At 36.0% G+C, this 13765-nt stretch overlaps 1 protein-coding gene across 3 annotated transcripts in view; it reads left to right on the top strand.

Annotated features, from left to right (window-relative positions):
• The window catches only part of GSK3B (glycogen synthase kinase 3 beta), a 198862-nt gene that overhangs the window by 171857 nt on the left and 13240 nt on the right, over positions 1–13765 (top strand). For 2 of the 3 annotated variants that reach the window (XM_040484607.1, XM_040484608.1), the window contains one exon: positions 8260–8358. In XM_040484607.1, the coding sequence (XP_040340541.1) occupies positions 8260–8358 (99 nt within the window). Of the gene's footprint in view, positions 1–8259; positions 8359–12660; positions 12711–13765 lie in introns of all 3 variants that reach the window. The other variant, XM_040484609.1, reaches the window with a different exon arrangement.

The following is a 13765-nucleotide window of genomic DNA, read 5'->3' as shown; positions in this document are numbered from 1 at the left end:
TATGTTTAACTTTTTGAGGAACTGCCAAACTATTTTCCATGGTGGTTTGCACGTTTTATATTCCCACCAGCAGTTTACAACAGTTCCAGTTTCTCTACATCCTCGCCAATACTTATGTTCCTTTTTTTTTTTTTTTTTTTAGTAGCCATCCTAGTGGATGTGAAGTGGTGTTTCATTGTGCATTGTGGTCCTAAATAAGTTTATTGCAATAATGAATCACAGCCTGGTAAATGCTATTTACCTATTCTCTAGTAAATTACATTCATAAGACAAACTGACATGAAAATAAATTGACTTAGATTTTAGAATATGGTTTTGAAAATATTGGACTTTTGTGAATGGACAGTTTTTCATATTATTTAATCAGATTTACTTAATTATTTGTTTAATAATTAAATAATTAATTGTTAATTAAAGAGTTATTTAATTATTTAATAGAGTCAGCTAACTTTAATGTCTTTAGAAGCCTCCAAAGTTTTTATTAACTTCAGCTTTGACATATGCGTTTTAAAGTAAAGAAAAGGCTCAACTTGAAGAATAATAAATAATTTAGCTCAAACTTAATTTATACATATCTGTTATTTACAAGCTTTTTAAAAGGAGTGACGATTGTTTTATTTTGGTATTTCAAATTGTTATATTTGCCCAGAATATCAGATATAATTATGGCTCTATGTATGTCTGAATATACATAATATGTCTTTGGGGATTTAAAGAGTGTGTGTGTATTTGGTGTGTATAGAGTATATGCAATCTCTACGGCGCTGTGACTCTGTGATTCTGTGCATATTAGTGAAAAGGATATGCAGGAGTCTTTGTATCTGTTCACATGAAATGTGTAGATATGTTCTTGAAATCCTTTTCCATAAAACTAAATGTGTTAAATTGAGAGTGCCATCATTTTGAGAGATGGCCCTTCCTTTTTAAGCATTAAAATGCCCTATCCTAACAGCCATTCTGAAACTGGGCTGTCATCACTGGTAGTACTTTCTCCTTTTCCTTCTAGATCACTGTTACACTCGAAGAGTGTTTCTGCCCAGGGAAGAAGTGTTGTTTGATGTTGTTCTATTTGATCTTCTGTATTCTGATTTTGGATCAGTGTTTCCAAGTGAGGATCTTGTTTACCAAGGCAAAGATGTAACTGTTGTGCAGATGCAACTTTAAAGCACATATTAATAGCAATAAATGAACAACCAGAATAAAGCCGGGTAATACAAGAACTTGGAAAAGGAGAATCAATCCCCCAATTGGTTGTATAGCTAGAGAGGGTTCAGAGATAGGAAACACTGGGGTGGGAGGGTGTTAGTGAGGTTCTGCTATAGGCAGAATAAAACCCTCCTCCAGCCTCATACATTTTCAGTGAAGTCTGTACTAATTCCCCCAAGTGAAATAAAGATAACTCCTGATCTGCATGTAGTAGGTGCTTACTGAATGTTTGAGTCACACATGCCACTTTAAGTAAACACAATATTCATATAACCAATGTTTACTGGACATTTCTAATGTGCCTTCTAGTTGCTGTTAGTGTTGTTTTAACTAGTAAACCTGTCAAATGAATAGAACTATGAAGATTAAACACTTGAGTAAAATACAGGGCTGTATTAAAGTAAAGCTTAACAATAAAGCTAACTGCAATTTGATATTTGTTACTGTGCCACAAGTAACTAGCAATAAATGATCACTAGTATTACTCATAATTAAAACAAGCATTTCTGTGATCAGCTAGAGGAGGAAGAAGAGGAATGAACAAGGGACAGAAAACTTGGAGATCCTTTTGACCTTCTGGATTCACAAAACAGATTATCAGACATCTCATTTTTCTGGCACTGGGGCTTCAGTGCTCTGGGACCCCCTGAATGATACTATCTTCATCTAGATGTTGGAAACCTGAAGAGACCTTTGGCACACCCTCTTTCCTTCAGTCATTGGATCTCAAAGGTTGGACATAACTGAATCAGACCTCACGAATTGGAATCAGGAAATTCCAACAGGGATCAGTATTTTCTTTATTCACCAATTCCTTGCCTATTCCATGGCTAGAATATATTGGGAAATTGGTTGCTTTGTATGTTTAAGTGAGTCTACAGTTAATCCCACCACACCTCCCCAATACCAAATTTTCTACCTAATTTGTATGAAATTTTACAAGGAAAGTTATTTTAGCAAGCATTGTCCTGGTTGGGGATTTCATCCCTAGATCTTTTAAAATACTAACATTTTGCTGGGTAACTTCTAAAATATGTCACTGCTATAAATGTAGTATACTAAACACATTCAGACATTTTTTGGTGACTGGTACAAATTGTGATGCTCCCTCTTAGGCAGTTCCAAGGCAAAGTAGTCATGGATTTGTGTAGATATTATGTAGTCCTCACATTAAACATCATTAATATCACTAAGAAGCAGTAGTGAGCCTTCTAATTATTTTACTATTTGTCTGACCTTCTAATAAGCTTAATTATTTGTTTAATTTTTTTTTTTCAACGTTTATTTATTTTTGGGACAGAGAGAGACAGAGCATGAACGGGGGAGGGGCAGAGAGAGAGGGAGACACAGAATCGGAAACAGGCTCCAGGCTCTGAGCCATCAGCCCAGAGCCTGACGCGGGGCTCGAACTCACAGACCGCGAGATCGTGACCTGGCTGAAGTCGGACGCTTAACCGACTGCGCCACCCAGGCGCCCCATTATTTGTTTAATTTTAAGATTTTGTTAGAAACTTGGTCAGGGATTTTCTGGACACTTTGAAATTGTTAGGAGAAGAAAGGAGCAGTTATAATAGGGTTATTTGTTTATTAAAAAAAAAAATCCATAGAAGCAGCATTAGGATTCAGTAATGTGTGTGATCAAGGTGTACATCCTAGCATTTGAATTCTTGCTCATGAAAAGTACACAGATGAAATGGGCATGCCATTGTGAAATTGTCTAAACCTTTTTGTGAGAGAAATACCACTTTACCTATAATAGACAACCACTGGCAATTTTCATATGTATATAGGAGGCCTGATATACACATGAAGACCTCGACCTAATTGCAGAAGAAAAAGCACGTCTGCCTCTTTCAGTGACTCCTTTCGGCAGGTCTGCAGGTTGAGCTTCAGAACTAATGAAGAAGGTTCCTCTCTACCTGATGAGTGGTATTTTATTACATCACTGTTAGAGAAGGTCTGGTGAACAAAGGGATTGATTTCTTCCCTCTGGTTAGCACATTGATTGCTTCTCTCCAACTTATCCTCAGCTTTCACACTATACACAGTTTGAACAAACATATACACCCTACCCACCCACTGAGCCACTGTCCTCCCTACCCCCCCAAAAAAACCTAGGAAATTTTCTTATCTACTTATCATTGAATTTGGGATTCATATTTGGAAGAATAGAAACTTTAAGGAATACTTATGGTTTCGTCAACTAGATTTATGTTTTGTTTTAATATTTTAAAAGATTGCTTTATCAAGTAGTCAGGTATGTTTGAATTTATTCAGTTTGCCCTTTCATGGGAATGTTTCTTCTTTCATTTGCATTATAAACAACAGTGCAGCAAAATTTAGTTAAATGAATTCAGTCAGCTTTTTAGTTGGTGAATATCTATCTTGGCTTTATTAATTTTTTTATTTTATTTTTATTTTTTATTTTTTTTTTTTTTTAATTTTTTTTTCAACGTTTTTATTTATTTTTGGGACAGAGAGAGACAGAGCATGAACGGGGGAGGGGCAGAGAGAGAGGGAGACACAGAATCAGAAACAGGCTCCAGGCTCCGAGCCATCAGCCCAGAGCCTGACGCGGGGCTCGAACTCACGGACCGCGAGATCGTGACCTGGCTGAAGTCGGACGCTTAACCGACTGCGCCACCCAGGCGCCCCTATTTTTATTTTTTAAAATTTACATCCAAATTAGCATATAGTGAAACAATGATTTCAGGAGTAGATTCCTTAATGCCCCTTACCCATTTAGCCCATCCCCCTCCCTCACAACCCCTCCGGCAACCCTCAGTTGGTTCTCCATATTTATGAGTCTCTTCTGTTTTGTCCCCCTTGCTGTTTTTATATTATTTTTGTTTTCCTTCCCTTATGTTCATCTGTTTCATCTCTTAAAGTCCTCATATGAGTGAAGTCGTATGATTTTTGTCTTTCTCTGACTAATTTCACTTAGCATGACACCCTCCAGTTCCATCCACGTCGTTGCAAATGGCAAGATTTCATTCTTTTTGATTGCCAAGTAATACTCTATTGTGTATATATATACCACATCTTCTTTATCCATTCATCCATCGATGGACATTTGGGCTCTTTCCATACTTTGGCTATTGTTGATAGTGCTGCTATAAACATGGGGGTGCATGTGTCCCTTGGTAATAGCACACCTGTATCTTGGATAATTGGATAAATGTATCTTGCCTTTATCGATACCTATTTTAAAATTCATTTTGCTTTTATTTAAATTGTCCATTAAAGTGTTTGGTTATGGAGCACATAATGATTGATACACCATCAAAAGATTCTTAATATTCCCTGATAAACTACTATATGGTTTTTTTGATGGATAGTTTCATGGTATCTGCAGTTGGTTAAAGAAACCTTTATCATCATTAACGTTTCCAAAGCCTTCTGAGCCTGTTGCTATGTTGTTTTCAACCATGTCTCTGAGATAACATGGTCTATCTTATTCCTACCTTTTCTCCGAACTAGCACCAATTCAGTATTATGGACCTCCTTGTTTCCTTAATTATCTCCGTACTCTCAAGCCTAGGACAAATATTTATTAAATAATACTATTTACTTTTTTTTTTTCAGCTTACTTTTTTTTTTCAGTCTTTTCTGTACTTCTTATTCTCTGTCTTCAAGAATACATGCACTCTCCCTGATCCTGAAAAGTTCTGTTGCTTTGCTGTACCTGTCCTTTAAAATGTCATCTTATTTTGCTTTGTGGTGCCCACACTGCAGTTTGGATCTGCACTCATTGCCTCAATTCCCTTATTTTTCATTGTCATGGATAGGCAGGGAGACCGGGAGTGGGTGTAATTCTTGCAAGCAAAAAATCTTACAGCCATTTTGTACCAGCCCCATAGAAGTGCCCATAATCTGTCCCCACAAAAGGAATAGACTTTAGTGTAGAGAACAGGACTATAGCAAGAATATAAGGAGGCTTCCTTTTTCACACAGGCAAAATTTACAACAATTAACAATCTCTCTGAAGTAGAGAAGAGCTAACAGATGGAAAGCAGTGGACTTCAAGGAATCCCTATAATTAAGGAAAAGAAGAAGGATAGTGAGTTATAGATAATGGGAAGGGTTTAGGATTCCTTAACTTTTAGTATGTCAAAGTCAAAAAAACTTGCAAAAGCCCCCTGCCTCCACCCAAAGGCCACTCATTGACTCTAGGTTAAGAATCTAGTCTTTGTAGTTGTTTTGTGGAATTTACTTACTCTCCCCTCTGTCTTTGGATATGGCAAAACCTCCAGGATCCCACAGCTTCTCTTTTTCTTGTTTCCTTATTTTCTTCACTTTTCTCCTTTCTTTTCATTAGTTACCCCTCTCTCCCTACCCTAGACCCAAATGGCTGTCTACTACCTAAGGAAAAAGAGGTTGCTTTTTTCAAGCCCTGTGTGTGTGTGTGTGTGTGTGTGTGTGTGTGTGTGTGTGTGTTTGTGACCTAAAACCACCATGACCCTTCAACTGGATATACAGATACATAGAAAGGTGATCTGATAAGAGAGTAAATGAATGGGAGAAAGTGGGCAGCATGGACAGTAAGTACAGTGACCACAGACTGCTGATATTCAGTTCATTTTAAAGATAATATTAAAAGTGGCTTTGTCAAAATGCCTTAAAATCTCTGGTCATCTTTTCCATTTTTAGATTTTCTTGTAGATGTTGGGCACTTAGTCATAGAGATCATTTTTTTTGTTTTTAATTTTTATTTATTTCTGAGAGAGCATGAGCAGGGGAGGGGGAGAGAGAGAGAGAGAGGGAGACACAGAATCTGAAGCAGGCTCCAGCTCTGAGCTGTCAGCACAGAGCCCAATGCAGGGCTCGAACTCCCAAACTGTGACGTGAGATCGTGACCTGAGCCGGAGTCGGACGTTTAACCGACTGAGCCACCCAGGTGTCCCTCATAGAGATCTTTTTAATTTAAAAGTGCCCCTATCCTGAATAGGTTGAATGCCTTTCTTGCTGGCTTATTTGTGCAGTTGACCTTCCATTTTCAATTTCTTTTAATCAAAGATGGTTATCTTTTTCTCTGACTTAACACAGTTTTATGCTCAGTATTGATAGACACATGGGAGGATGGATGGATGAATTTTAAGAAGCCTTTCTATTTTAGCAGATTTTAATTGTAATTGAGATGGTAAATCTTTTAGGTTAATCAAAAGTAGTTACCACACCCTGCATTAATTTTTATTACTAGAACCATAGAGTCATCAGCCATGGTAATTAGGATTCTCTTGTTTTCATAGATACAAGATTGTGGGTTAAAATTGGATTAACTAGAAATAAAACAACTTAGGATCGTCCTTTTCCTCTGTGAGAACCAAAACAGCTAAAAGCTGATTATGAGAAAACAGCATCTCTTCAAACTTGATCATTAAGGCAATGGTTTTCTAACTGGCTTCCAGGGAAGACATGAGAAATACTTCTATCCAGGGAAGCTGCCTTACATCTTCTCATTTAAGGGGAAAAATTAATAAATAGTCTTCACTCAGTTTTAGGCTTTTGTTCCCATTCATTTTTCATAAATCTTGGGATAGGTTTGTTGAGGGTTTTTTGTTTGTTTATTTTTACCAGAATCTGGTCAATCATTTAGTATAAAATTTAGATATTTAGGTACCAATTTGAGTAAGTCCATATTAACAGGGGCTTTGCAACAGAAAATGTTTTTAAGCTACTATATTAAAACACTATTTCCCTTGCTCGGGGCTGGGGGGAGGGACGAATGGGGAGTGAGTGCTAAAGGTTTCCCTTTGAGTGATGACAGTGTTTTGAAACTAGATAGAGATGATGGTTGTACAACATTGTGAATGCACTAGATGCCGCTAAACCGTACACTTTAAAATGGTTAATTTTGTTATGTGAATTTACTTTAAGATTATACTGTTTAACTTTTTTTTATTCCATGCCATATCTGTAAATTGTCAAAATGTATGCAGTAGCTCAAAGAATGTCTTCCTGTAACTAGTATGGTTGTGTAATTATCCCTTCAAATTGCAACACTTACGAGCATAAAAATCAAGTCACTAGATAAATGCTGGGATAACAAAAATAAACCAGAGTTATCCCGAGCAGACCAGGAAAACAGTCACGTTACCAAAGCTAATACCAGATACTTACATGTAAGAGCTCACTACCACTTCTTGCTATATGTGTGCATCATTAGATCCACTGTCATCTTAAATTGCTTCTTAAGGCTTATATATAGAACTTGATTCTTTAAAGAAAGCCACTCTGTTTACAGTCGACAAAAACTTCTACATGAAGGTAAAAAGCCTATTTCAAACTTAGAATCAAAGTAATGATCTTACTGAGTTAAAAAGGAAAATAGAGTGGAATAAAACCATTCTGATTTTTGGGGTAACTGGGTGACTCAGTCGGTTAAGCGTCTGACTCTTGGTTTCGGCTCAGGGCATGATTTCATGGTTTCATGAGTTTGAGCCCCAGGTCAGGCTCTGCGCTGGCAGCATGGAGCCTGTTTGGGATTCTCTCTCTCTCTCCATCTCTCTCTCTGCCCCTCCCCTGCTTGCACTATTTCTGTCTCTCTCAAAATAAATAAACTTAAAAAAATTATTTTTAATAAAAGCAATGAAACTTTTAACAGTCGGGTAGTTTGGTCCATGCATGCATACGCAAACAATAGTCCTAGTCTCTTTTCTATGACATCATCACTCTCAATTCCTGTAGTCAAATACTGTCAGAGCCGTATGGGAAAACCTAGTATATTTAAGTTAATGAAAGATGGAAATATATCTTAGTGATATGCTTATTCTCAAACCATCAGCCAGTACAGTTCCCTAAGCTATCTTTACTTCTCAGACATATTCTAATTTTAGCAGATAGTGCCTTAGTTATGTGTACAACATTTCTGTGGACTTTGTCTATAAATTGATTTTTAGCTCATTGATTTAGTTTTAGATGTAGGTTTATCATGTCTTTTTTTCTGTTAAGCCAGTGTTTTAATGCAGTATTTTATGCTTATTGTTAACAATAAAAGTAGTTTCATATACAGAGTTCAGAATGGGTTCTAACATGTATCTTACTTCTCTTTAGAACTGTCAAGTAATCCACCTCTAGCTACCATTCTTATTCCTCCTCATGCTCGGATTCAAGCAGCTGCTTCAACCCCTACAAATGCCACAGCAGCCTCAGGTGAGAACATAAGTCTCTTCCATAAAAACATATTCTGTTTTGATGAACATAAGGGAAGGGAAACAAAAATAATATAAAAACAGGGAGGGGGACAAAACAGAAGAGACTCATAAATATGGAAAACAGAGTGTTACTGGAGGGGCTGTTGGAGGAGGGATGGGCTAAATGGGTAGTGGGCATTAAGGAATCTACTCCTGAAATCATTGTTGCACTATATGCTAACTAATTTGGATGTAAATTTAAAAAAATAAAAAATAAAACAAGTTATTAAATGCAAAAAAAAATACTCTGTTTTTTTTTAAAGACATGATTACTTCCATCTTATTTCATTTGATACATGTGAACATATAATACCATCCAGGTATTAAAAACATAGCACAGCCAAATGAATAAATGTGAATAAAATGTTGCTTTATTTCCAAAAAGCATGGAAATACTTTAAATACCATAAATACTTTAGATATAAATTGTAAATATCTTAATGTTAAATTCTGTCATCTTAGTTGTTATATTAAAAATCATTCTTTTCAAATAATTTCTTGATTAATATAGGTCAGATGAGATACCTGTACCAGGAAACAATCTGTACAAATGTAATAATAATGAAGGTAATTTACTTTAGTTCCATCACCCTGAATGTAAACTATATATACTAGAGAGGCAAATTTTCAAGAAGCATAAATATAGATTGGTATAATTTAATATTTTGAAAGGGCTAAAACTGTAGTGTAAATACACTTAACTAAGATTTAGATCAAAAGTGACTAGATCTCATCAGTGAAAAAAAAAAAAAAATGCCCTCATGGTCTCCTAGGTTAGAGCTCGGGTATACTGCTAGTCTCCTTAGCCAGCTAATGGGGCCTGATTTTGTGAGAACTGCAGATATTCTGAAAATCTCCCAATTCTCTAATGAATTTAAAGGTTCTCCGAAGAATGGCTAGATGCTGTTTAAAATGAAGTTTAAATCATCTGTTACATTGAATTGAGTTTGATCAGACCCATTTGTGCCTAAGGGCATTGATGCTGTGAGAGATAAAATATTTCCTTATTAGTTCTTAGCATTCAGCAGAAAGGTCATAATTCATCTCTTGTTTTCTGACACACAGTTGTTTGTTCCTCTGCAAAGTTTTTTTAGAACATTGCTAATAAAGATGAGAAACATTTCACTCTAGTCCATGTCCTACCTTCATTCCAGAAAAAGTCTAGAAAGGTTTCTTTTCTAGTTCTAGTTCCATCAGCACATGCTACTTTGAGAAAGTCCTATGAACTTCATTAGTTTTAGTAATGTCTTATTAGTTTTCTCAACCCGTAAAATGAGTGGCAGTACTCTCCTAGAGTAATATTGTAAAAATCAAATATATGCTGAATTGTGCTTTAAATTTTTTAAATATAAATGTTTTTAAACTATGACCAATTTATTTAAAAGCAAGATAGAATTGCTTAGATGAGCTATTAATAAACTTAATAAATCCCTGGCCTGAGTAGAGTAGGTTGATTGTTCAAAACATGAAACAGCCCCTAACCCTGAATTAATGCAGTTACTTGTTGAGCTAGTTTCCAGGAGTTTTGTTAGAATTGCTTTGGATTATGAATACAAATGAGAATTATGATTGGTAAGTTTTGGGTAATTTTAAATGACTTCCTTAGTATGAGATACTAGACAAATTAAAGTAAGGTTTGGGGCATATTATCTGCCTGGTTGAAGCATAGTATAACCTGATCTTTATGTTGCACTGATAACAAGTTACAGCAGATTCCCCCACACACACACCCGCTGCCAAAAAAATACAGTAAAACCTTGGTTTGCGATAATTTGTTTTGAAAACATGTTTGTAATCCAAAGCACTTGTGTATCAAATTGGATTTCAAGAACCATTGGCTGAGTTGTGGTCATATGACATTCTCCATCAGGTACTACACTTATTACAAGACATCACTCGTTTATTAGGTTAAAATATATTAGAAATGTTTGCCCATCTTGCAGAACACTTGAAGAACTCGCAATCCAAGGTTTTACTGTGTGTGTGTGTGTGTGTGTGTGTGTGTGTGTGTGTGTGTGTGTATTCTTAAAGCAGTTGAAATCAGCTTTCAGTATAAATATGGAAATGACATTGGACTCTTGTCCTAAGAGTTTACTTCAAAGTTGAAGTAAAATAGAGTATGAGGAATTTAATACAGGGAGAAGATACTTGAGTATCTTAATATTTACCAAAGAGGATTTCAGATACTGCCTTGAGCTTCCTCCTAGTGGCTAAAGTAAATAAAGAAATGCTACCTGTTAAAATTTCCCATTGTTCATTAAATAAGCACACTGATGGCTTAGGAGAAGCAAAATGTTTCTGGCCCTGCTGTTTGAGTATTTATTTCTCCCTTGGGGCCTCAGATTTGGTACTATAAGAGATACATTAAATGAAGTTCCCTTCAGCATTCCAATAATAAATGCAATAATGAGTTTTCTTAAGGATACCTTTTTAAGCGCCCCATGGTGTAAGCCAACAGCATAACCCCACAGTATAGTCAGGGGGAAACCATTTTCTTTTGGGGTAGTAGTGAGAACTAAAGTATGTTACCAAACGTGTCTCAGGAAATGCTGATCTAGATGAAGGAATTGACTATGCAACATTAACAGCTGTCTATATTTAAATAAATATGTATGTATGATTATATTTTAAATAAGAATTTGGCAATGTGGGTTATATTCTTTAATAAGACCTTAAAATATACATGCTCTTATTGTCTCTCTTGGCTTCAGTTTCCTTATCCATAAAAAACAGGAATAGTAAATACTCATTACATAGACTTGTGAGAAGATGTAAAGTATAAAAGTGCCTAAACTAGTGTTGTATTCAGAGTCCAGGTGATGACTGCAGGTAAATTGATTTAAGACCTGTTGGAAGGCATTACTGTATATAACAAGAACCACCAGAGTTCATACTTTTTAGTTCACTAACCCCACTTTGGAGATCTTAACTTCAGGATACTTTTAATAGAAGACAAAAAGCTACCGTGTACAGAGATACAAATAGGAATAATTATATAATAACAAGGAGAGCCAGTCTGATCTGAATGGTCAACAGGAGGAAATTGTTTTGATATATTATGGAATCTCCATCTTTATGTAATTATAAATAATTATGAGCTTATAGACATTTGTAGAAATATTCATCAAATCTTATGTACCATGTTGGCAAGTGCCAAAATTAATGTTTGTCTATGGACTGACAAACTGAGGGTTGATGGGGGGTGGGAGGGAGGGGAGGGTGGGTGATGGGTATTGAGGAGGGCACCTTTTGGGATAAGCACTGGGTGTTGTATGGAAACCAATTTGACAATAAACTTCATATATTGAAAAAAAAAATAGTAATTGATAAAAACAAAACAAAATAAAATACTAATTGACATTCAAAAATAAATAAATAAAAACCACTGATTTCAGTTCACCTTACTGACTGGTGAGAACTAGCCATCTATCCCATGCTTCTGTATATTCAGTAACTGGAAGCTCATTACTGCAAGAATGAGCATATTCTGTCTGTATTTCTGTTAGAAAGTTTATCCTTTTTTCAACCTGAAATTTGTCCCCTATACTTTCTTCCATTCTGTGTTCTCCTCTGGAATTATATAGAACCAGCCCAATCCTTACACCCAAAAGTCCTTCAAATTTTATGATGACCAACTACCCTCCATATTAATGAGGATTTCAGATTCTGATCCTGAATATGTTCTGTGTCAAGGAGTTAGGTTTTCTGTACAATTATATATCATGTACACGTTTCATAAACATAACAATTTTTGGCCTCCTTTTAAGCAACTAATAAATTATGTCCAACAGTACAAGCAAGGCAGGGTCTACTTAGAGATTTTTTTGCCTTTACCCAAGTTACTGATAAAATAAGTTAAATAGTATTAGGCAAGGCTTATTAGAAATTATTTTTCTGGTGGCCTCTTGAGTGATTGTTTACCCCTCTTGTTTGCTTAGCTATAGACCAACTTTACAATGCTTATGTGTATAATAATGTTATGAAAAATTTATAAAATGCTTTATTGTTATCAGGAAATTTTTCAAGAAATGTTTTCCATCAAAAAGGTAACTTATCAATGGAAATTAAACTTTTTTTTTTTTAAGACTTAGGAAAATTTCTAGTGTCTACTATTTGTCCACTGTGGGTTTCTGTAATCCATTTAAGAGTTTATTTCTTGGACTTTTGATTCTGGGTTTAAAGACATTTAAAATGTATAGATTGCCCTCACCTTCCTTGGGCTGCATTTTGTTTATTAGGATTTTTGTTATATCCTTTCCAGGTTGAAAACCCTTCTAACAGAAAAGGGAATCATGATAGGAGTTGGACAAGGTCTGTCTTCTCTGTCTTTTTACCTGGTCAGAGGGTTTAACTTTTCTTGACCTTATTTTGAAAACCTTATGCTGTTACCTTATTTAAACCGAAACTGGCCTGTTCTTACAGGTTCATATTGTTATTTTCTGTTCTTCCTTGGATATGTGCCCCTCTTAAAGTTATCTATATTTAAAATTATGACTTTATCAGAGAAAACCCTTTCAGTTGGTTTCTTTGGTTCTTCTCCCTTTACTTTGCATTGAGATTATTTGCAATTGCTTGGTCAGAGTTTTGTTTTTTCTGATGTTCTGTTTCTTGTCGGTTTTGAGCCCCTTTTGAAGACTATAGCCATAAAATCATACCTATTGTTTCCTGAACTTTTTTTTTTTTAATTTTTTTTTTCAACGTTTATTTGTTTTTGGGACAGAGAGAGACAGAGCATGAACGGGGGAGGGGCAGAGAGAGAGGGAGACACAGAATCGGAAACAGGCTCCAGGCTCCGAGCCATCAGCCCAGAGCCTGACGCGGGGCTCGAACTCACGGACCGCGAGATCGTGACCTGGCTGAAGTCGGACGCTTAACCGACTGCGCCACCCAGGCGCCCCTGAACTTTTTGAAATCCATTGACTAAAGTCATGGCTCAGAGTTAGCCAGGGCCAGTGGTTCCCTTTACTTGCTACTACAGTTATTTTTACTCCAGAATTCCTGTCACCTACATCGCCAGTCAGTTCTTTCTAGCTGGGCAGAATTACACCCAGAATAATTTCTCCCATTGTCTGTTTTCACTGATTTTGAGAGTTAAAATATTATACAAATTAAGTCCATATATCAAATACTTTCCAAAATGATTTACCATCCTTTCATCCCCTCCCCAGGTACTATTATCCTTTGTCTCTTTGCCACTGTACTGTGTGTTCTGGGAAAGCTGAATCCATATCTTGTCTGATGGTAGAATCTGGAGGGTATGCCCTCAGGTGTTCTATTTCCTAACCATGTCCTTTCTGTTGTCTTTTTATCTTAACCCAAATATATATGGAATTTCTAATAGTATATAACTTTTTAAAATGGGGAAT

Source organism: Herpailurus yagouaroundi, unplaced genomic scaffold, assembly GCF_014898765.1.
Source record: "Herpailurus yagouaroundi ecotype Mexico unplaced genomic scaffold, PumYag 162, whole genome shotgun sequence".
In the NCBI taxonomy this organism is placed as follows: Eukaryota; Metazoa; Chordata; class Mammalia; order Carnivora; family Felidae; genus Herpailurus; species Herpailurus yagouaroundi.
Note: the sequence above shows the minus strand (reverse complement) of the source record. Positions and strands in the feature narration are given on the sequence as shown.